This window comes from Podarcis muralis, chromosome 10 (assembly GCF_964188315.1).
Source record: "Podarcis muralis chromosome 10, rPodMur119.hap1.1, whole genome shotgun sequence".
NCBI lineage: Eukaryota > Metazoa > Chordata > Lepidosauria > Squamata > Lacertidae > Podarcis > Podarcis muralis.
Genome location: NC_135664.1, coordinates 69096859 through 69121190, shown reverse-complemented (window position 1 = coordinate 69121190; position 24332 = coordinate 69096859). Strand labels below are relative to the sequence as shown.

Below are 24332 nucleotides of genomic sequence, written 5' to 3'. Positions count from 1 at the left end.
GGGTGATAGATGCTTTATTAAAACCTTCTGCTCTGTTGTTAGGGCAGGAATGTTTACACAAGACAACCTTGCTCTTTGTCCAACTTCCCTTGCCAGTCTCAGGTCACTGAGCCCTGAAATGAGGTGGAATAGATGGAAGGAGAGGGACGCTGTAGAACATGAGTGGGGGACCTGTGACACTCCATTGGTGATTGACTACAACTCCCATGCTGGCTGATGGGACTTGGAGTCCAACCACATCCCTGAAAGACCTCTTCCTTCCCTACAGGCCCTCTTGGATGCTGAGATTGGCAGAGAGGGACCTCTTGGTAGTTCCTCCGCCCTCAGAGGCTCAGTGTTTGTGTGTGTGTGTGTGGCCTGGGAAAGGGTCTTCTCTGTGGTGGCCCCTAAGCTGTGGGACTCCTTCTGCACAGAGGTGCATCTGACACCTTCGTTGTGCAGCCTCCAGCAAATGCTGAAGACACACTTCTTTACCTTGGTTTTTGACACTCGAGGTGTATGTTTTTAGGACCCACCTTATTTTTGTGATTGTAAGTTGTTTTAAGCAGTTTGTGCTTTCATGTTGTAACCCTTCCTGGGACCTTAGGGTAGAGGGCAGGCAAATACCGTATTTTCCCCTCTATAGGACGCACCAGACGATAAGACGCAACTAGTTTGGGGGAGGGGGGAACAAGAAGAAAAAAATTCTGAACCCCAGAAGCCAGAACAGCAAGAGGGATCTGGCTTCTGGGATAGCCTCTTGCTGTTCTGGCTTCGGGGACAGCCTTTGAAGCCACCACAGGGCAGTGGGGGGTGAAGGCACCCCGCTGCCCTGAGGAGGCTTTGCGCAGCCATCCCCAAGCTAGAACAGCGAGACGGAGCACTGCACAGCTCTCCGTGTCCCTGTTCTGGCTTCAGGGACAGCCTTTGAAGCAGTGTGGTGCCTTCACCCCGCTGCCCTGCGGAGGCTTTGCGCAGCTAACCCCAAGCTAGAACAGCAAGACGGAGCACTGACTTTGGGTTTAGCCGCACAGCCTGCATTCGCTCCATAAGACGCACACACATTTTCCCTTACTTTTTAGAAGGGAAAAAGTGTGTCTTATAGAGCAAAAAATACGGTAATAATAGTAACAGCAACAACATCTGGAAAGCCAGAGGTTCCCTACACCTGTGCTACAACCACCTGCCAGGCTCAGCAGAACAGAGAAAACATTACCTGCTCCTTGCGGGATTGTATATGACAGTAACTAATGCAGGTGTGGCTAGCTCTAATGATGTTGGACTCCAGTTCCCATCAGCCTTAGCCAGCATGGCCAATGGTGAGGGATGATGGGAGTTGGAGCCTAGCCACAACTGAAGCACCACAGGTTGCCCTACCTGGCTTTACAGGTAGTGCTGATGTCCCTCACCTCTGCTTTGCATGACAAGTGAGGACGAACAACATTTCCCCAGGGGTGTGGGGGAGAAACTGGGTTTGGTTCGCATTCAAAGGCAAACTTACCTCATCTGCCCCAAAACAATGCACAAATCAGAGCACAGCTGCCCTTCAAAGTTGTGCACTTCTCTGAATTTTGCAGCGCAGTTCTCCCGTTAGGTAGGGTGTGCAAAAAATGCACACACTGGAGCAAAGTGGGTGTATATATAAGTGCATATATTAGTGGAAAATAGTAATATATTGATATGCATTATATTAGGGGAAAGTGCTTTAGGGGGGGAAATGTGCAGATGAGGGGGAAATTGCCCTGAAATGCTGATGAATTTTCATGAGGACTAAAAAGTGTTCTTTGCAAAATAATGTGGCAGTGTTGAGAACTGAAGAGTGGAAATGGAGACAAACCAAAGTCAATAGGTTCACTCCTCTCTACTTTTTACCCACCTGCTTGTAGCTCAGCTCAGTAGACAATAGGCACCTGTAGCATCTCTGTCCATCATCACCAAAAGAGGTTCTGTACCGGTGGGTCTCTGCTTGAGGTCAGTTGCAATGACACTAGATTCCCCTGGATCTGGCACAATGGAATGACTTGAGCCTTGAGGAAAAGAGGTCTACTTTTTAAGGAGAAGGGGTTTCCCCAAATAGGATATGGGATCTGTGTCCGAATCTCCGCTTGGCCAAGCCGATAAGGCCTCATCTTCCTTCGAGCTGAGCCTTTGAAATCACCTCCGACATGTTTAATGACCTGAGCCTTTGATAAGGCCTCAAGCAAATTCTATCCAGCAGGGTTCCCAGCACAGGGAAGAGACAATAGCTTTGGCTACCTTGTAAAGAGTTTTATTTCTAAACTACACAGAACAGAAAAGACATCCTCTCTCTATGAAAGCAGAGAGCAACTGAACAAAGGAACAAAGGAAACAGGAAAACCACTAGCGTCACATCCCGTCTCCTTTCCCTTGAAAGGAAATCCCAGGAATGTAAACAGAGTCCTGTGACTCCACGCAGTTGCTCAGTGAGAAACAGAAACTAACACTCTGTACCATTAGGGAAAGCCCATTCCTACCTGTCATCACCTACTTTGGCTCTAAGCCTTCCCACACACAGCAGGCACCCTTTGCAAGGACCAGAGGCACCTCCTGACCCTTGAATCTCTTTCCTTCTAGAATAGTGTGCGAGATGGGCGAGGCCAAGCACAGCCAGCATGCCGGAAACGTGGACATCTGCGTGGCCGAGTGCAAGCCAGAGTTCATGGCCAAATCCTCCCAGTTCTATTACTTTACGGTAAGTCCGTGAGCGAGACTCGGGAATTGAGGAGGAATGAGATTCCTGGAGGCTTCCAGAAATGCTCTTGAGTTTCACCCAAAGTGAAATTTCGAGGTGAGGTTGGAGGGTCATCTAAGCCCTACTCAGAGTAGACCCACTGAAATTTCTACTTCTTCATTACCTGACCTTCACCTTAAGGTCCCAGGGCCTTAACTCTGCCTGTTAACTTCCATGGGTTTACTCTGAGTAGGACTAGCATTGAATCTCACACCTTGAAAGCCTTTGGCTTCCCCCAAAGAATCCTGGGAGCTGTAATTTGCCCCTCACTGAACTACAACACCCTCACACCCTTAAACTACAGTTCCCAGAATTCTCTGGGGGAAGGCATGGGCTTTAAATGTGTGTTAAATGTGCTTTCAGCATACCATATGGGGTGGATGTGAACATTCTCTCTGTCTCTCTCTCTCTCTGTCCTCCCTGGGCCAAAACTCATAAGGGTAGTTAATTCGTATTACACGCACTCTTGAGCACCCACCCTCACTGTTTAATGGATCCCTCTAGTCCTATTTGCTTAACTTTATTTTCGGGTTTTGTCAGTCTTTTCTGAAAAGAAAAATGCAAATAGTTTCTAATAGCCGATTTCTCCCTCCACCCTTATCCTATTTTCGTTGTGAATATATCATCTGAAATTTGTGAAGGCAGCTGTGAATAATTAATAGGCTATTGCAACTTATTACAAGCCTGCAAATGAGATGGATAATTATTATCAGTGTTATTATCATAACACCTCCAGACATTTAGAGGCTCTCTCCTGGGACAGGAGGTAGGGATGAACAGCAGGTGATGGGGATTTATAAAGAAATGCGAAAGGAAGCCCCAAGATGCTCAATCGCTCTTGATGGAAGGGCCTTGTAAGGTATGGAAGAACGACAGAATGGTAGCAGGCCCCTTAGTCTAGGGGAGATGCAGGCAATGTGGTACCCTCCCTGATGCTGATGGACTTCAGCTCCCATCCTCTCCTGATCATTGAATTAGCTGGCTGGGGCTGATGTGCACCTGAACTCGTGCACATACAATGGAGCTGAATGCTGGAAGATTCATCATCATCATCATTTATTACTTATACCCTGTCCATCTGGTCAGGCCTCCCCAGCCACTCTGGGCGGCTTCCAACAGAATATTAAAAACATGATAAAACATCAAACATTAAAAAACTTCCCTAAACAGGGCTGCCTTCAGATGTCTTCTAAAAGTCAGGTAGTTGTTTATTTCCTTAACATCTGGTGGGAGGGTGTTCCACAGGGCGGGCGCCACCACTGAGAAGGCCCTCTGCCTGGTTCCCTGTAACCTCGCTTCTTGCAGGGAGGGAACCACTAGAAGGCCCTTGGAGCTGGACCTCAGTGCCCGGGCTGAACGATGGGGATGGAGACACTCCTTCAGCTGAGGCCATTTAGGGCTTTATTCAGGAGAGATGAAAGAAAATACTTCTTCATGCAGCACACAGTTAAACTATGGAACTCTGACCCATGGGAGGCAGCAATGGCCACCAACATGGATGGCTTCAAAAGAGGATTAGGCAAATTCATGGAGGCTAAGGCTATGAATAGGGACGCGGGTGGCGCTGTGGGTTAAACCACAGAGCCTAGGACTTGCCGATCAGAAGGTTGGCGGTTCGAATCCCTGCGATGGGGTGAGCTCCCGTTGTTCGGTCCCTGCTCCTGCCAACCTAGCAGTTCAAAAGCACTTCAAAGTGCAAGTAGATAAATAGGTACCACTCCGGCGGGAAAGTAAACGGCGATTCTGTGTGTTTCTCTGGTTTGCCAGAAGCGGCTTAGTCATGCTGGCCACATGACCCGGAAGCTGTACGCCGGCTCCCTCAGCCAATAAAGCGAGATGAGTGCCGCAACCCCAGAGTCGGCCACGACTGGACCTGAAGTCAGGGGTCCCTTTACCTTTAAGGCTATGAATAGCTACCAGCCACAATGACCATGCCATAGCTGGAGGCAGCAACACTTTTGAATGCTAGTTGCTGGAAAACACAAGAGAGGAGAGCTGCTCTGGCACTCAAATCCTGCTTGCAGGTTTACTATAGCGTCTGGCTGGCTTCATTCTTGGGACCAGCCTTTGGCCTCTGGTTTGTGCTTGTCCCCCACCATCCTGCCCCAGACAGTCAAGAAGAAGGAGATCCTTCCCTGATTCTTTCTCTCCCCCCCCCCCGCCGAATTGCCTCCACAAAGCCCCCTTCATACTCGGAAGAGCTAGCTAAAGGAGAAACCGACATGAATAATCTCCAGCGTTCAACAACAACATCCTGCTCATTGTACCTGCTCACTCATGGGAGAGTTTAAACCTTTCATACCATCCTTCTTAAAAGTGGAAGGGAGGATAGGGGAAAGTGTGTGTGTGTGTGTGTGTGTGTGTGTGTGTGTGTGTGTGTGTGTGAGAGAGAGAGAGAGAGAGAGAGAGAGAGAGAGAGAGAGAGAGAGAGAAGGGGAACCTTTCATTTAAATGCAGATGATGGCTTTTCACTTGGGACCAAGCAGAAAGTTTTTTTTTCTATTAAAATGCTAATGAAAGAAGAAACTGCAACTCTAGATTTCTCCCTGAGAAAGTGAGGATCCCTTGCTGTAGTTTGGTATCAGGATGATCTGTTCCCTCTTAAATATTATTGTTTTATCTTGATTTTAAAACAAAATCAGCAAGAAAAAAAGAGGGTGGTTGCATTTATTAATTTTTATTTATTTATTATAGCATTTATACCTTGTCTTTCTCTGCAATGCAGATGCTAGGCAGTTTCTTAGTGAAAGTAAAACCTTGGTACAACATATGTGTTGGGTAGGGCAAGGCTTAACTGGAACAAGGCTAAACCAGGGCTTAGTGTAGGAACTTGGGCATGAGAGTGAATACCTGTGATATTTATGTTTGGGGTTAGGATCACAGAATTCTAGAGTTGGATGGGACCCAAACCCCTGAAATGTAACTCAAATGTTGAAACTAAAAACATTCACACCTGAGAATAAGAACGCACACACACAGACACACAGACCTGAATACAGCAATAGGTTCCCCAAACATTGGCAATTGGAGTGATACTGGGCATTCTGCACTAACTGCAACTCCAGTTCAAGGGAAGCCCTTTAAGGTGCTGGTTTTGACCTTTAAATTTTGTATAATATAAAGTGTATATCATAAAGACAGCACAGTTGGCGCCGCACCTTATTCTAGAACGAAACACGAACGAACCTGGAACCCCTGCAATCTCACATCACTCGGACACTGAACTGGCGCGCAACAATATGATTCAAAAGATTCTGAAAAGCAATCACCGTCTCTCCATGAACGATTTCAGAGTTGTCGCGGCAGCTGTTGCTACTCTCCCTGCTAATTCCATCCCGCTAATTCTGTTTTGGCGGCGCCTTCATTTCTTACTGCGGTTGTTAATCTTTTTCAGATGTTGACTCTCTTTGACCTAAATCCCAAGCGAGGTCCGGTGTCTGGCGGAACCCAAGTCACCATCACGGGCAAGAACCTGAATGCTGGCAGCAATGTCTCGGTACTCTTTGGTGAACATCCCTGCCTTTTCCACAGGTATATCTCAAAGACGTGAGGGGGGGGGGGGGGTGATGGCCTGGGATTCGGACTCAGAGGCTGAACCTGAGGGATCCCAGCCTGCACAGGAGTCCCCGCCTCCAGAACCAGCTGCGCCGGGGCTGGGGCATGAGCCTGAAGGGTCCTCACCTGTGCTGGATCCTCAGGTGCAGGCACCAGCTGAGTCTGCTCTGGCTCCTGAAGTGATGGAGGACCCATTGCCTGCAGGTGCTCCACTCTCAGCCCCGTTAGGGGAAGAGGAGGTTGCCTCTGGGTCCAGTAACCCTCCAGCCTCTCCTGAGCTGCAGAGGCTCGGGGCAGAGAGGCGGAGGGAACTAAGTTCACGCAGGAGGAGTGCTCACCTCCAGGCCAGGAGAGGCGAGTCATCTGAGGATCGGGGCCTCCCTATGCCTCAGGGGAGATAAAAGCCAGTCAGCCCCAGTCCCAGGTTGCGGGAGCAACACTGTTGCTAGCCTGTTCCTGCCTGCACCTTGTCCTGCTCTTCTGCCTGAGCTCCTGACCCCACCGACTTCCTGCCTTGGACCCAGCTACAGCTTTGACGGACAGCCTCCATACCGCACCATCGACCTCGGGCTTGGACTTGGACCTTGCCTCTCGGTTAGCCCCCGGGACCAGCACAGGGGGATATTTCCTCTGAGTGCATCAATGAAATGATCACAGCGGCGTAGCTAGCCGCACGGGTGCCTGGTGTGGCGCTTGCATCCTGCAGCCAGGGGCAGGGCGAGCCGCCCATGGCGGTGAGGGACGCTACGTGGAGCCTCTCCACAACCTCCCCCTCAGCTGTAGGGCAGCTGAGGGGGAGGCAGTGGGCAGACGAAAGCCTCACACTGCTGTTTCAGGCAACACAGAGCCTACAGGTGCCCAAGCCAGCACATCACTCCCAAGAGAGCCACGTGGCTTGGGCACACTGCAGACCCCATGGTAAGTGCTGGCCCCAGTGGTGTGGCGCCCAGTGCCAGCCGTGTTTCTTTACATCTGTTGACTGAACTAAAAAAATTTGTTAGCCCTTTATAAACAAAACAAAACACCTCACATTTCTGTCACTTCGTCACCCCCCTCAGTGATGACATCCGGGGCAAAACGGACCCCCTTCCTCCGCCACTGAATGAACGATAAGATTGTGCATGGCCTGCTACTGTAGTGCAATGAGTTGTCCCCATTGCTGCAGTGGAGACAGTTTAGAACAGGCATCTCTTATCTGGTGACATTGATCCATGCGACGGTCACCTCCAGGCTTGATTATTGTAACTCGCTCTATGTGGGGCTGCCCTTGGAGCTGACCCAGAAACTCCAGCGGGTGCAGAATGCTGCGGCAAGACTCCTTACGGGGTCCTTGTCATGGGATCACTTTCATCCAGTGCTTTACCAACTGCACTGGCTCCCGGTGGAGTACAGGGTCAGGTTTAAGGTCTGGTTTTGACTTTTAAAGCCCTATGCAGCCTAGGACCCACGTACCTGCGGGACCGCCTCTCCTGTTATGCCCTGCAGAGGACCTTAAGGTCCACAAATGACATCACGTGGAGGTCCCAAGTCACAAGGTGGTTAGATTGGTCTCAACTAGGGCCAGGGCCTTTTCAGTACTGGCCCCGACTTGGTGCAACGCTTTGTCACAAGAGGCTAGGGCCCTGCGGGACTTGACATCTTTCCGCAGGGCCCACAAGACAGAGCTGTTCTGCCTGGCCATCGGTTTGGACTCAGTCTGACCCTTATGTTTCCCTTCCCTTATGGCTTTGATCCATGGGCTACTTTTAAAATGAGGCTGCATTTTAAATTGCATTTTAACCTGTATTTTAAATTGGTTTTTTTTCTTCCCTTATTATATTTTTATTGTAATTTTACTCGTGTTAGCCACCCTGAGCCCGGCTCTGGCCGGGGAGGGCGGGGTATAAATAAAATATATTTATATTTATGTTTATGTTTATGTTAGGGACGCAGGTGGCGCTGTGGGTTAAAGCCTCAGCACCTAGGACTTGGCGATCGAAAGGTCGGCAGTTCGAATCCCTGCGGCGGGGTGCGCTCCTGTCGTTCGGTCCCAGCGCCTGCCAACCTAGCAGTTCGAAAGCACCTTTGGGTGCAAGTAGATAAATAGGGACCGCTTTCTAGCGGGAAGGTAAACGGTGTTCCGTGTGCTGCGCTGGCTTGCCAGAGCAGCGATGTCACGATGGCCACGTGACCCGGAAGTGTCTGCGGACAGCACTGGCTCCCGGCCTATAGAGTGAGATGAGCGCACAACCCTAGAGTCTGGCAAGACTGGCCCATACGGGCAGGGGTACCTTTACCTTTACCTATGTTTATGTTTATGTTTTTGTTTTTGTCACTGGGCTGCCTGGAGCATCTTCTTGTTCTGGGCAGGGTGATGTCAGTTTGCAAGCAAAAGAACAAACACACACCTAATGGGCTCATTCACACATACCTATTTCTAGGCACAGGTCTGGACTGTCCAGGTCCATGTCTGAGTGCTCCCCACTCTGACGGCACTCTATACTGCTGAACTGGAGCAAACAGCAATCCACAGAAAACCTGAATTGCCATTTGCTCCGGCTCAGCAATAAAGTTTGGGTTTTCCCGGGGAAAGCGACAGGACACACACAAAAATGGTTGGATACAGACCAGAAATGCACAGACCTCTGTCTGAAAAGTGTGGGTGAGCCTTTCTATGTGTAGATAAACGATATGATATATAGATATACATAAATGTGATAAAGTGTCTTTTTAGTTATTTTTTCTCTATTCTTTTTTTCCTTTCATATATCTGTCCATTTATCTATCTATATCTATCTATCGTGTGTGTTTTGTATGGAACATGAATATTCTATTTTATATTTTCCTTTCTTCTTTTTTGATATATTGCTTTTTATTATCTTTTTATAAATGTGTTTGGATTTTAGTGCTTAATATGTTAAAAACCTTCAATATATATATATATATATACAGTGGTACCTTGGTTCTCGAACTTAATCCATTCTGGGAGTCTGTTGAGCTCCCAAAACAGTTTGAAAACCAAGGTGTGGCTTCTGATTGGCTGCAGGAGTTTCCTGCAGCCAATTGGAAGCCGCATTGGACATTTGGCTTCCAAAAAATGTTCTCAAACCGGAACACTTAGTGTACTTCCGGGTTTTTCAGTGTTTGGGAGCCGATTTATATGGGAGTCAAGCCGTTCGAGTACCAAGGTACCAGTGTGTGTGTGCATGAGAAAGTGTGGGTGAGCCCAATATTAGGGGGGGGGACTCATTAGCTCCTCCTGTTTTAGGGCCAGTTACACATTCTGTTATTCACTGGAGAATCTTTCTACCCCCCACTAAAACACAAGCTGAAATGTAGCCAAAGGATTTGTCCGTGGAACCGCCTTGCTTGACCAGATTCCTTTTCTTCATTCCGGGGACAGGAGAACAGCAGAATGGATTATCTGCAACACCACGGCTTACACCAGCAGCTCGGAGAAGATGGTAGTGGACGTGGTTGTGAAGGTGGACAAGGCCAGGCTCCACAAGGAGCTGGAGAAGGCCAAGTCACCCAAGGAGCTGGAGTTTGAATATACGACGGACCCAACCATCGTGAAGATCGATCCAGAATGGAGTATTGTCAGGTAATGGCGCCATTAGAAAGGTGGCACAACTTGAGGGGCAGGTCAATTGGAAGAGCTGTTGTCAAATTTATCCCAAATAATCCTAGGAGCTTTGAGATCAAGGATGTGGAAAGTTTTACAGCCTAGGGGCCACATTTCCTTCCGGGCAGCATTTCAGGGGCCACATGATTGTGGTGGGTGGAGCCAGGGGGAAAGTGGGCAGGGCAACAAATGCGAATTTCATTTTTTGTCCAGCAGGCTAGTTTCTGCACACTTTCACACTCCCCTTTCTGTCCTCCATCCAAGAAAGAAAGAGAGATGATCAGAGTTCAAAGGCACATAACTAACAAAGTGAATTTCAATAGGGACAAATGTCAGGTTCCACACTTAGGCAAAAGAACCCCAGATACACCAATATAAGATAGGGGACGCCTGGCTTGCCAGTAGAACATGTGAAAAGGATCTGGAGGTCTTGGTGGACTACAAGCTTAACAACAGTCAACAGTGTGATGCAGCAGAAAAACCCCAAAAAGTTAATGCTATTCTAGGCTGCATCAACAGAAGTATAGTGTCCAGATGAAGGGAAGTAATAGTACCATTCTATTCTGCCGTGGTCAGATCACACCTGGAACACTGTGTCCAGTTGTTCTGGGTGCCACTATTTAAGAAGGATATTGACAACTGGTACCTGTGCAAAGGAGAGCAATCAAGATAATCAAAGGTCTGGAAACCAAGCTTTGTGGGGAAAGGTTGAGGGAGCTGGGTGTGTTTAGTATGGAAAAGAGGAGAGTGAGAGGAGAAGAGGAGGAGGAGGAGGAGGAGGAGGAGTGTGGATTTGATATCCCGCTTTCTCACTACCCCAAGGAGTCTACTTTCTTGGGTTCCATGATGACTGCAGATGGTGACAGCAGCCACAAAATTAAAAGATGCCTGCTTCTTGGGAGAAAAGCAATGATAAACCTAGACAGCATCTTAAAAAGCAGAGACATCAATTTGCCGACAAATGTCAGTATAGTTAAAGCCATGGTTTTCCCAGTAGTGATGTATGGAAGTGAGAGCTGGACCATAAAGAAGGCTGATCGCCAAAGAATGGATGCTTTTGAATTATGGTGCTGGAGGAGACTCTTGAGAGTCCCATGGACTGCAAGAAGATCCAACCTATCCATTCTGAAGGAAATCAGCCCTGAGTGCTCACTGGAAGGACAGATCCTGAAGCTGAGGCTCCAATACTCTGGCCACCTCATGAGAAGAGAAGACTCCCTGGAAAAGACCCTGATGTTGAGAAAGATTGAGGGCACAAGGAGATGGGGACGACAGAGGACGAGACGGTTGGACAGTGTTCTCGAAGCTACCAACATAAGTTTGACCAAACTCAGGAGGCAGTGGAAAACAGGAGTGCCTGGCGTGCTCTGGTCCATGGGGTCACGAATGACTAAACGACTAAACAACAAAGGAGTCTCAAAGTGGCTAACAATCTCCTTTCCCTTCTTCCCCCACAATAAACACTCTGTGAGGTGAGTGAGGCTGAGAGACTTCAGAGAAGTGTGACTGGCCCAAGGTCGCCCAGCAGCTGCATGTGGAGGAGCAGGGAAGCAAACCCAGTTCACCAGATTACGAGTCCACTGAACCACTACACCACACTGCTATAGTGGTATAGAGGAGATATGACACCCATCTTCAAATATCTTAAGGGCTGTCACATGGAAAAGGCAGCAAGCTTGTTTTCTCCTGCTCTGGAGGATAGACCCGAACCAATAGCTTCCAGTTACAAGAAAGGTGATTCTGATTAAACTTTTTCTGACATTAAGAGTGGTTAGATAGCGGAATATAGACATCCTTGGGAGGTTGTGGATTTTCTTTGGAGGTTTTTAAGCAGAGGTTGGATGGCCATCTGTCATGGATGCTTTAGCTGAGATTTCTTCATTGCAGTGGTTGGACTAGATCAGTGTTTCCCAACCTTGTGCCTCCAGCTGTTTTTGAACTACAACTCCCATCATCCCTGACTAGCAAGACCAGTGGCAAGGGATGATGGGAATTGTAGTCCAAAAACAGCTGGAGGCACAAGGTTGGGAAACACTGGACTAGATTACCCTCGAGGTTCCTTCCAACTCTACAATTTTATGATTCTGCTTCCCATCAGACAAAAACATCTGGCGGGTGAAGCTGGCCAGTGAGGGTTGTGGTCTGGGAAGAGGCTCTCTCGCCAGGTGGGCGAACTCTCTAGATCATGGGTAGGCAAACTAAGGCCCGAGGGCTGGATCCGGCCCAATCGCCTTCTCAATCTGGCCCACAGACGGTCCGGGAATCAGTGTGTTTTTACATGAGTAGAATGTGTCCTTTTATTTAAAATGTATCTCTGGGTTATTTGTGGAGCCTGCCTGGTGTTTTTACATGAGTAGAATGTGTGCTTTTATTTAAAATGCACCTCTGGGTTATTTGTGGGGCATAGGAATTCGTTCATTTTTTCCCCCTTCAAAAAATATAGCCCGGCCCCCCCCCCCAAGGTCTGAGGGACAGTGGACCGGCCCTCTGCTGAAAAAGTTTGCTGACCCCTGCTCTAGATGGACCTCAGGGTTGCTGTCATTGTATCTTGCATTGCAGATCCTGCACTGAGCTGGGCAGGACTAAATGAGCTCTAGTCACCTTTCCAACTCCAATTCAAAGCTTTTACGAAAAGCCTAGTTTTGCATCTTTGCACGCATTCCCTGCTACAGCTCAGTTTTGCCTTATAAGTCAAAGCCTGGCTCCCCACCCCCTTCTTTGTGAAACAGATTTGGAACTGCTTGCACGGAGGATATCTTTAAATGAGCTTTTAGGTCGGTGGGAGGGAAGATAGCCTTTCCTGGCTCTCCTGTGTAAGGAATAGATAATTGCCCTGGGAATGGTTCTGCACTGGTTGTTGATGAAGATTGGTGCTTGGTCCAATTGGAGCTGAGACATCCTGCAGCCTTCACACCCCCCTGAGCATGGAAGGAGCTGAAACATATGTAAATTTCGCCAAGCCTGGCCCAGTGGAGAGAAAAATTGGCCATTAAACTTTCGTGTATTCCTTTTAAGATAATTTTACAAATGAGGAGTGGGGCTCGCCTCTCTCCTCCTTACATCAGTGGCTAGAAATGAACACAGAGAGCTGCCTTATACTGAATTCATCCACCTCAGTATTGCATACACTGACTGGCAGCCGTTCTCCAAGGTTTCAAGCACTTTTCTCTCTTAGCCCTCACTGGAGATGCTGGGGATTCAAACTGGGACCATTGGCATGCAAAGCAGATGCTTTAACCACTGAGCGACAGCCCCTTTCCTAAAGCTGTGCTGAAACCAAAGTAAATGGAAGGCCCGTGGGAGTTAAAAATATATTTTTAATAATAATAATTTTTATTAATTTTAACATATACCATATTTTTTGCTCTATAAGACTCACTTTTTCCCTCCTAAAAAGTAAGGGGAAATGTGTGTGCACTTATGGAGTGAATGCAGGCTGCGCAGCTATCCCAGAAGCCAGAACAGCAAGAGGGATTGCTGCTTTCACTGCGCAGTGATCCCTCTTATTGTTCTTGCTTCTGAGATTCAGAATATTTTTTTTTCTTGTTTTCCTCCTCCAAAAACTAGATGCGTCTTATGGTCTGGTGCATTTTATAGAGCAAAAAATACAGTGAATTATAATACATACCACAAAACTTCATCATTTATACAATTATTTTTTTTTGGACTTCCCTCAGCACCTCTGATGATCCACCGTTTTAACCACTTCTTATGCATTTCTTAAATTCTTATTACCTTTAATTATCTTAACTAACCCTCCTCCCCCTTATCCATTTTTGCAATAATTCCACCAATACTCCTCACAAAACGTCTTGCAAACCTACAGACGTAGTCTGGTCATCACAAATACTTTTCAAATAATCTGTAAATTTACTCCGGTCTTCTGTGAATTTCTGGTGCCGCCGATTTCAGATCTTTCCTGTTAGCTTATCCAGTTCTGCATAGTCCATTAATTTCATCCTCCATTCTTCTTTCGTCGGTAATTCTTCTTGCTTCCATTTTTGGGCCAATAACATTCTTGCTGCCGTTGTTGCATATAAGAACAGCTTACATTCCTTTCTATTTATATTACTTCCTACAATGCCCAATAAGAATGCTTCTGGTTTCTTTATGTGGGAGTTAAAAATATGACTGGTTAGTTTACCCAAAGCTGCCACTCACCAAGTCATTTTTTTGCAGGTCCTTTTTTTTTTTTTTTTTTTTTTTTTTTTGCAAATCAATTAGTCACTTTAATGATTGCAAAGAGTTCGAAAGGTTAAGATTAATTGAACATCAATATGTTTGGAATCATAAGCAGAAATTATTGGACTTCCCAGTTGGGAAGAACGGTAAAGAAGTAATTTCATATACTTTGATGCTACAATGGTTCTGCTCAAGAGCCAGATGTTCTTCCTGCTGCTGTGGAAATCTGCCTGCGGGTTACACTTATGTGAGCAAGCATTAATACGTATTTATGTTGCCTGCAGTCTCATGTGAGTCCAGGCTTTCTATGCTGACCCTCTTCATTCTCGTGGTCGCTTGGCCCTTGGTGCAGTGCAACTGTGAGCAAAATGCACACCTTCAAGGTTTGCTCAGGCAGTTGTAAAAGGACAGAGCCCATGATGCAGTGCAACTGTGAGGGCAACACTTCATGCAAAACAAACTGCAGAGATCCCAGGCTGCGAAACGGAAATGAAAACTGGAATTCTTCCTGCAGGTTGCCTAAAATCCTATGGAAAGAATAACCATGGTTTCAAAGGCATATTGAGTTGCATGCCAACAGATCAAATACACCAGACCCTTTAGCAGTCTGGGAGTGCTGAATCGATGGAAAATGGACAGTAAAAATGTCAAGAATTTTGGATGAGCAGGTGGAATTCACAACTCAGTTCCTTCTTTTAAACATGCTTGATGGTGAAAATCATTCGTTCAAACCTAAGGATAAAGCTAAAGGGACCCCTGACTTCAGGTCCAGTCATGGCCGACTCTGGGGTTGCGGCACTCATCTCGCTTTATTGGCCGAGGGAGTCGGTGTACAGCTTCCGGGTCATGTGGCCAGCATGACTAAGCCGCTTCTGGCGAACCAGAACAGCGCACGGAAACGCCGTTTACCTTCCCGCCGGAGTGGTAACTATTTATCTACTTGCACTTTGACGTGCTTTCAAACTGCTAGGTTAGCAGGAGCTGGGACAGAGCAACGGGAGCTCACCTCGTCGCGGGGATTCGAACTGCCGACCTTCTTATCTGCAAGTCCTAGGCTCTGTGGTTTAACTGACAGCGCCACCCGCGTCCCAACCTAAGGATATGGGACGACTTTTGATAAAAGCAACTTGCCTGTCCGTTGCACAGAAATGGAGGAAACTTTGAAGGACTAGATCTGGACTTTTGATACTGCAGTGTCTGCTCTATAGCAGTGGCTGAAAGGCTGATTCCTTACCAAAGGCTGCTGACAGGCAAGGAGCAACCGAACAGACTTTATGCCATATGGCATAGGCTTATTGAGTCCTTTTACTTTGATGAAGAATGCTACGCTCCATCAGAAGTGCAGAGGCAAGTTTGCCTGACCGGGACTGCATCTTGAGGGAATCTTCTCTTTTGGAAGGCAGCAGAGAGGGGAGAGACTTCATACTGGTGTGGGCTGATTGTGGCTGTTTTTATTTCTTACCGTATTGAGGAATACGGATGTCTTTGTGTGCAAAGTCACACGTGGTTGATTTTCTCTGTTTTCTTTAAGAGTGCTATTTAACAAAGAAAGCTTTTTAAAAGGTCACTGGAAAAAAGATGGTATATTGCATTTTTTCTGAAGGGGGGATGGAAACATTCTCATAGTTTTGATTAATATTTTCTTGCAGAATGGGGGATCAAAGATTGTTTGGGGCAAGGGCTTATCTTTAAAGATGAGGTGGCAGGTGGGTTTTTTTCTTACTCTCTCTCTCTCTCTCTCTCTCTCTCTCTCTCTCTCTTTTGAAGAAGAAAAAGAAGAAAGCTTTTGTTTTTTGGTTTTTTGCAGAAATCTTAACCCACAGTCCCCCCATCCAATTTGAAACCATACTGGACCCTCTTTAGCTTTGCAAATGCGCTAGCAATTTTATTGCTGCACCAGCACAGTATTTGCAGCTCCTGCAGAGTAGTCTAGCAGATCATCAGAGTCTTTTTGCTCTCCAGAGTTGACAGTTAGGAAAATTCATTCCAAACCCAGTTCAGTTCAAAGTGTTTATTACCTCAAGACTCAAGACAAGTCAAACACACTATACAGTGGTACCTCTAGTTACGAACTTAATTCGTTCTGGAGGTTCGTTCTTAACCTGAAACTGTTCTTAACCAGAGGCATGCTTTTGCTAATGGGACCTCTTGCTGTCACCGCACCACTGGCACACGATTTCCATTCTCATCCTGGGGCAAAGTTCTCAACTCGAGGTAAATCTTCCAGGTTAGCGGAGTTTGTAACCTGAAGCATTTGTAACTCGAGGTACCACTGTATACACAAACTTAGGAGATGCGGGTCCATCATGGATTATTCTACAGTGGTACCTCGGGTTACAGATGTTTCAGGTTACAGACACTTCAGGTTACAGACTCCGCTAACCCAGAAATAGTACCTAGGGTTAAGAACTTTGCTTCAGGATGAGAACAGAAATCGTGTAGCTACGGCACGGCTGTGGGAGGCCCCATTAGCTTAAGTCGTGCTTCAGGTTAAGAACAGTTTCAGGTTAAGAACAGACCTCCAGAACAAATTAAGTTCTTAACCCAAGGTACCACTGTACTAAGTACAGTTCTTAATACTTAGTACTTAGAGGTTAAAATGTGATCCAAATATACAGAGAGATTCGCTTAATCCAACTCGGTATCTCAGTTCAGTTCTTGCAACACGCTGCTGAGAGCAGCCTTGGCTTCATACTCCCCCCCCCCCCCCCCGCCCAAGTGCACATTCACACCTTTTTTTGGAGAAAGAGAAGGTGGATAAGAAATGCGAGAGGCCTTTGGCCTTGAGCTGTTTCATACATCCCACTGCAGCTGGCATCCTTTCCCAAACAGAATTCAGACGTGGGGGAAGGTCAACTCATGGCTGTCGATCGCATGGTCGGCGGTTCGAATCCCCGTGGCGGGGTGCGCTCCTGTTGCTCGGTCCCAGTGACTGCCAACCTAGCAGTTCGAAAGCACCCCCGGGTGCAAGTAGATAAATAGGGACCGCTTACCAGTGAGAAGGTAAATGGCGTTCCGTGTGCTGCGCTGGCTCGCCAGATGCAGCTTGTCACGCTGGCCACGTGACCCGGAAGTGTCTGCGGACAGCGCTGGCTCCCGGCCTATAGAGTGAGATGAGCACACAACCCTAAAGTCTGTCAAGACTGGCCCATACGGGCAGGGGTACCTTTACCTTTAGCCTTGAAAATAAGGGATCAGCAGCCAAAATAAGGGATTTTCCCAGCACAGGTATATTCAACTTCTGAACCCCTCTGAGCCAAAGGCAGAAAGCCCAGCCAGCAGCCAAACAAAGCCTCAAGCAGTGGTTCCCACAGTGCAGCAACCCGGCAAAGGGGATGCAGCAAGGAAAACCACCGTCACCTCTCCGCTGGGAAGCACTGAGCAAAGGCGAGTCCCCAGGCAACGCTGCCGATTTGATCGGCTCAAGGCATGCAAGCTCCACTCCCCAGTCGTTCTTAGACTCCTTATTGGGTGAGCAATGCAGCCAAGCAACACAGTTGGAGCCTCCCTCCTCTCTGGCTGGCAGGGAGGGAGGAAGAGGAGCTGCTTCCTTTGAAACCCAGGAAATTTAAGGGACATCATCAATAAGGGACAGCAGCGGGACACGGCGCTGGGATAAGGGAGTTCCCCGCCAAATAAGGGATAGATGACAGACTAAGCAGTTAGTGCAATTTTGCCGCATTTCCAAATCACACCAACCGAGCTGCATCCATTGGCCAAGTTGACCCCACCCCCACCCATCCAAAAGTATGTCAGTTTTGCCCACTCCCCGAAAAGTCACTGATGACGTCACATAACCCACTTTCATGGGGGATGAGCAGTGGAGTGAAAGTCCAGGTCAAACAAAAACCAAGGGGAGTGGATTTTAATCTTTGTGGAAATTTATTCTCTGACTTTATTCTGGGTAAGCATCCATAGGCTTGATTTGGGAGATTTCAGCTGATTTTCCTCCCCCCTTCTCTTTCCTTTTATCTCACCATCAGTGGAAATACACCCATTACAGTGCGGGGCACGAACTTGGACCTCATCCAGAACCCTCAGATCCGGGCGAAGTACGGTGGGAAAGAGCACATCAACGTGAGTATGAGAGTCGATAAAACAGATACAAGCTGTCCGAAAAAGAGAGAGAAAAACGCTGGGATTGAATCGCATAAGAAGAACCTGGTTGCTGGATCAGGCCAATGGCCCATCTAGTCCAGGATCCTGTTCTCACAGTGGGGAAGCCAGGTGCCCATGGGACCATCATGTTAGCCAAGAACCTGATGTCCCAGGGAGAAGCCCACAAACAGGGATCTCCTCACTTGTGATACCCAATGACTTTTATTCAGAAGCACTGCTGCCTCCAAGGATGGAGACAGAACATAGCCTTCATGGCTAGCAGCCATTGATAGGCTTAAACTCCGTGAATTTGTCTTTGAAAGTCATTAAACGTGGTGACCACTATGGCCAAAAGGCTGCCATTGCTGCACTGGGAAGATAAATTTATGGCTCCATTTACTGTATTTTTTGCTCTATAGGACGCACCGGACCATAGGAGGGGGAAAACAGGGGGGGGGGGATTTCTTGTTCTCACCCTCTAAAACAAGGTGCGTTCTGTGCATTCAAGGTGCGTTCACCCGAAGGCTTTGGGTTCCTTTTGACCTGCTCTTTGGGGCTGGCGGGGGGGGGGGACTGCTGCTTTCCCCCACCGCCAGCCCCAAAGACCAGGTCGGGGAGCAGCACGAAGGCGGCGTGCCGCCTTCCCTCTGCCCCCCGAGCTTGTGGGGCTGGTGGGGGGGGAGCGTTGCAGCCTTCCCCCCACCTTCATGCAGCCTTCGTAGCCTCCGCAGGGCAGCGGGGTGAAGGCACCCCACTGCCTTGCGAAGGCTTTGCGCAGCTAACCCCAAGCTAGAACAGCAAGACAGAGCGCTGCGCAGCACTCCGTCTCCCTGTTCTGGCTTTGGGTTTAGCCGCGCAGCCTGCATTCGCTCTATCGGACGCACACACATTTCCCCTTAATTTTGGGAGGGGGAAAAGTGCGTCCTATAGAGCGAAAAATGCGGTAATCAATGGATTGAAGCTATGACTACACTTGGTACTTATGAGTGCATTGCTTATAGACATAGGCTTTGCCTGGACGAGTATAATGAAATTTGGAACCATTTATACAACATATAATAAGTTAAATATATACATATATACGTGTGTGTGTGTGTGTGTGTGTGTGTGTGTGTGTTTGGGTCATAACAGTATCTATATATTAGATAGGTATATATGGAATTGTAATTGTTAATTTTTATAGTGCTGTAGTATACCTTTCTTTCTTTTTCTTTCTTTCACATTCTCAGTTTTTATTGCTATTCTATGTCATTTATTTATAATGTTGTTAAAACAAGGATAATAATAAAAATTAAAGATGCTGGCCGTTGTTGCCTCTTGTGGGAGCGAGCGCCATAGTTTGACCATGAGTTGTGTCACGATTTTCCAATGTTCAGCTTCATTGAATGTCCAAGAGTTGTCGTATTATATGAGAGAGGGGGGAAGAAAGGAGGGGAACTATTCACTTTCTCCATGCCAATTTTATCCAATTCTGTCATGTCACTTCTTATTCTCCTTCTCTGTAAATGAAAATTGGTCCAGTGGAGATCTATTGTGGAGCCATCACCACCATACCGATGCTTTTGGCAACTGTTTCCAAATTCAATTCAAATTTCCGACTCTTTGTGAGTTGTGCACGTTGTGAAATTCACCACCAGCTGTCCTGTTTCATTCTGGTTTATGCCAATCTAGCCTAGACTCAACTAGCATTGGCCAGTTTGGATGGTTTTAAAATGTGATTAGACAAATCCAGGGAGGTTGCAGCTATTAACAGCCTACTGGCCAGGATGATCAGAGGCAGTGTGTGTCTGAATTCCAGTTGAAGGAGTGCAACATCTGTTGCGCTCATGTCCCAACTTGGGCTTCCCATAGGCATCTGCTTGCCATTGTTATACTTATTTTAAGGTTTTATCTTGCATTTGTGGACTTCCCAGAGAACTTAGGATGAAGTAAAGGAAAAGGGACCCCTGAGCATTAGGTCCAGTCATGACCGACTCTGGGGTTGCGATGCTCATCTCGTTTTATTGGCCGAGGGAGCCGGCGTACAGCTTCTGGGTCATGTGGCCAGCAGGACTAAGCCACTTCTGGGGAACCAGAGCTGTGCACAGAAACGCCATTTACCTTCCCGCCGGAGCGGTACCTATTTATCTACTCGCACTTTGATGTGCTTTCGAACTGCTAGGTTGGCAGGAGCAGGACTGAGCAACAGGATTTAGGATCAGAACTTGAAATGACTGGACTTCTGAGCCTGGGGAGAATGGAGAAGAAACACCTTTATTTACTTGGTTGGTGCATTTGCACTGCACCAACCCAACTGCTGTGAACTTAGCAGCTCTATCCTACCAAGTGAGCTGCGTCTGAATGATGTTGTGCAGAGTGCAGCATGCCTGATTCCCCCATGCAGTTCTATGGGGCAAAGTAAATGGTCTTCAATGGCCAAGACTTAGAAAAAGGACTAACCCAACTGAAATATACTCGGAGTCGAGTGTGGATTTCATGCTCTTTATTCAGCTCATAGTAGTGAGGAATGGAAGTTCCCTTGAAATGTCTGCTTTAAATATATTATTTACACAATGGGTCCCACGTGATTGGCTGCGGACCAATCAGACTGCTGCATTCTGGATCCTATTGTTCTAGGACAAATCAGACTGCTGCATTCTGAAACCTATTGTTCTAGGACCAATCAGACTGCTGCATTTTGGACACCAACTGTGCCCCCCACAAAAAGTGAGTGACTTCTATTTACTCCACTGTGTCCCCCACAAAAGTGAGTGACTTCTATTTACTCCAAGGAAACCTGGCAGCCCGTGTGTGTGTGTGTGTGTGTGAAATGTGTTGCTGTGCACACACTGAAGAACGATATATCACGCCCTCGGGGGTCCCTACAGCATCCTGACACCTCCTGGCCATTCCTGCAATGGATATTTTGTTGATATGATATAAACCCCAGTACCATCTTTTCTGCAGAAAGATGGCAGTTAAGAGCCAGGCCATTCCGTGCTGGTCTTGTGAGCTTTTTCATTCTGCAGCAGGATGAACTCTGCATGCCAAGCCAGCACATCTGCGAGGCCAGTCTTGAGTTGTGTCACTTCTGATTTAGCTCAACACGATTGCTCCGTGGAGCTGGCATAGAACCTAATGGAGAATGGCTTGGCCTATTTCACTGGCGAGATTGGATACAGAGTGTGGGGGACAGAGAGAGAAAGAGAGGGAAGGAGGAGGAGGTTGGCTGCAGAAGGTCTTCATGTTTCTAGCTGATTAGAAGTGCCAGTTGAGAGAAGGACTCTCAGGCCTGAATTCTGTTCCATTCTGTTTGGGTGTTTTTGCAACCCGAAAATATTCCATTAAAACAAGTAGGTCTTCTGATGCTAACGAAACATGCCAACACTTCGCAGGAGCTTCTGCAAAGCTCTGCATTTTTTTGCGAGCTTCTTTGCATAGCAAGAGGTGTCAACATCATGCCACCTTCCTCAGATCCCTTCTGCTTTGGGCAAGACATCTGGTGCTTGCCACATTCAGGTGTAATGGAGCCAAAGTTTAAACATGTTGATGGCTGCAGTCCTGTAGAGACTTACCTTGGGAATAACAGAGTAATCCAAACCCCCAATATCTCATTCTGGAGGGAGTTTGGTTGAGGTAGAGAAGCCAATCTGTTGAGGTCTGTCTGGCTCGGTTGGCTCTGGGGGCAAGGAGAGTCTGTCATGGAGATCCCCACTTTGCCTGCTGAAATCATGAATGGGCAGCTCCTTCGTGGCTGGGACTGATGGAAGTGGTAGTCAAAAACACATGGAGGGCTTCTTCTTTCTTTGTTTCTTCTTTGGCGATCACTTGGAGCCGAGTACGATTGTCTTCCATAAACACGGTTTTAACAATGAGTCCGTAAGTGACTGTGGAGGCCTATTCTGGATCCACACGTCCTTCCACAGTGGGGACATTCGTTTCCAGGTGGGAGTTGATCACGGTGATGGTTTGCCAAGCGTGCCTTCCTCTTAGCATGTTTCTCCCTTTCCTCCTGAGTTTGAGTGTCTTCAAATCCCATGACACCTTTGGCAAAGGCTGTTCTCCAATTGGAGCGCTCACAGGCCAGTGTTTCCCAGTTGTCGGCGTTTATACTACATTTTAAAAAATTTGCCTTGGGACAGTCTTTAAACCTCTTTTGTTGACTACCAGTATTACGCTTTCTATTTTTAAGTTCGGGATAGATTAGTTGCTTTGGAAGACGATAATCAGGCATCCACACAACATGACCAGTCCAATGAAGTTGATGTTGAAGAATCATTGCTTTGATACTGGTGCTCTTTGCTTCTTCCAGTACACTGGTATTAGTTTGCCTGTCTTCCCAAGTGATGTGTAAAACTGCAACACGAGTTTCTTATTGATTCATGCTCATTTGCTTTAGCCCCAGCCAAAATCAAAACAATAGCAGTAGCTAATGCCAGGCTCAGAGAAGTTTCCTAATGCTACAAACCCTGGTAAATATATCCAGGGATAATCGAGATAACTGCCAGGCACATTCACTTTAATGGATTCTAACACAACAGAGGCAAAAGAAGCCATTATCTGCTTGCTTGCTTCTTCCTGGTTTGTTTTTTTCATCCAGTCATTTGCAAGTAAAGCCACTGCCTTTTCAAATGCTTAACCAATAATTGCAATCTTTCAAGGGCAACGTAAGAAAGCTTCCCCAGTCATCTGCCACAAAAGGGCGATAAAACAAAGTAGGTTTCTTTGCAAACAGAAGCAGGTAAATGATATAAAATAAGAATCGGCATAAGCAATGGTAGCACAGGTCTTCGGTAATGTTGTATAAGTCTAATCAGAAACATGAGCACATAAGAAGAACCTGCTGGATCAGGCCAATGACCCATCCAGTCCAGCATCTAGCTGTTCTCATGGTGTCCAGCTGTGGGAAACCAGCAAGCAGGATCTGAAAACAAGAGCCCTGTAGTTTCTAGCAACTGGTATTCAGAAGCATTGCTGTCTCCAGATGTGGTGGCAGAGCACAGCCATCACTGCCAGTAGCCACTGATATCCTTCTCCTCCATGAATTTGTGGGATCTTCTTTCAAAGCTATCTAGGTTGGTGACCATCACTGCCTCCTATGGGAGCAACTTCAATAGTCTGACTAGGTGCTGCATTAAGAAGTACTTTGCTTCACCTGTCCTGACAAGACAGAAGTACTGTTTTGGGGGGACAGGAGGTGGGCGGTTGTGGAGGACTCCCTGGTCCTGAATGGGGTAACTGTGCCCCTGAAGGACCAGGTGTGCAGCCTGGGAGACATTTTGGACTCACAGCTGTCCATGGAGGTGCAGGTTAATTCTGTGTCCAGGACAGCTGTTTACCAGCTCCATCTGGTGCACAGGATGAGACCCTCCCTGCCCGCAGACTGTCTCACCAGAGTGGTGCATGCTCTGGTTATCTCCCGCTTGGACAATTGCAATGCGCTCTGTGTGGGGCTACCTTTGAAGGTGACCCAGAAACCACAACTCATCCAGAATGTGGCAGCTAGACTGGTGACTGGGAGCGGCCACCGAGACCACATAACACTGGTCTTGAAAGACCTACATTGGCTCCCAGTATGTTTCCGAGCACAATTCAAAGTGTTGGTGCTGACCTTTAAAGCTCTAAATGGCCTTGGCCCAGTATACCTGAAGAAGCGTCTCCACCCCCATCATTCTGCCCAGACACTGAGGTCCAGCTTCGAGGGCCTTCTGGCAGTTCCCTCACTGCAAGAAGCCAAGTTACAGGGAACCAGGCAGAGGGCCTTCTCGGTAGTGGCGCCTGCCCTGTGGAACGCCCTCCCGTCAGATGTCAAAGAGAAAAACAACTATCAGTCTTTTAGAAGACATCTGAAGGCAGCCCTGTTTAGGGAAGCTTTTAATGTTTAATAGGTTATTGTATTTTAGTGTTCTGTTGGAAGCCACCCAGAGTGGCTGGGGAAACCCAGCCAGATGGGCGGGGTATAAATAATAAATTATTATTATTATTATTATTATTTATTATTATTAGGTTGGTGACCATCACTTCCTCCTATGGGAACAACTTCAATAGTCTGACTAGGTGCTGCATTAAGAAGTACTTTGCTTCACCTGTCCTGATAAAAGTCATAAATCATCATCATCATCATCACCATCTTATGGTTGAGATGAGATTTTTGAATGCCGGTCACCTTGGTTACTTGTGCAG

At 47.3% G+C, this 24332-nt stretch overlaps 1 protein-coding gene across 1 annotated transcript in view; it reads left to right on the top strand.

The window, feature by feature from the left end:
- The window catches only part of PLXNA4 (plexin A4), a 598107-nt gene that overhangs the window by 503055 nt on the left and 70720 nt on the right, over positions 1–24332 (top strand). Inside the window, exons 14-17 of the mRNA XM_077935356.1 lie at positions 2575–2692; positions 6126–6262; positions 9669–9869; positions 18056–18149. Coding sequence (XP_077791482.1) covers positions 2575–2692; positions 6126–6262; positions 9669–9869; positions 18056–18149 — 550 coding nt within the window. The remainder of the gene's footprint in view (positions 1–2574; positions 2693–6125; positions 6263–9668; positions 9870–18055; positions 18150–24332) is intronic.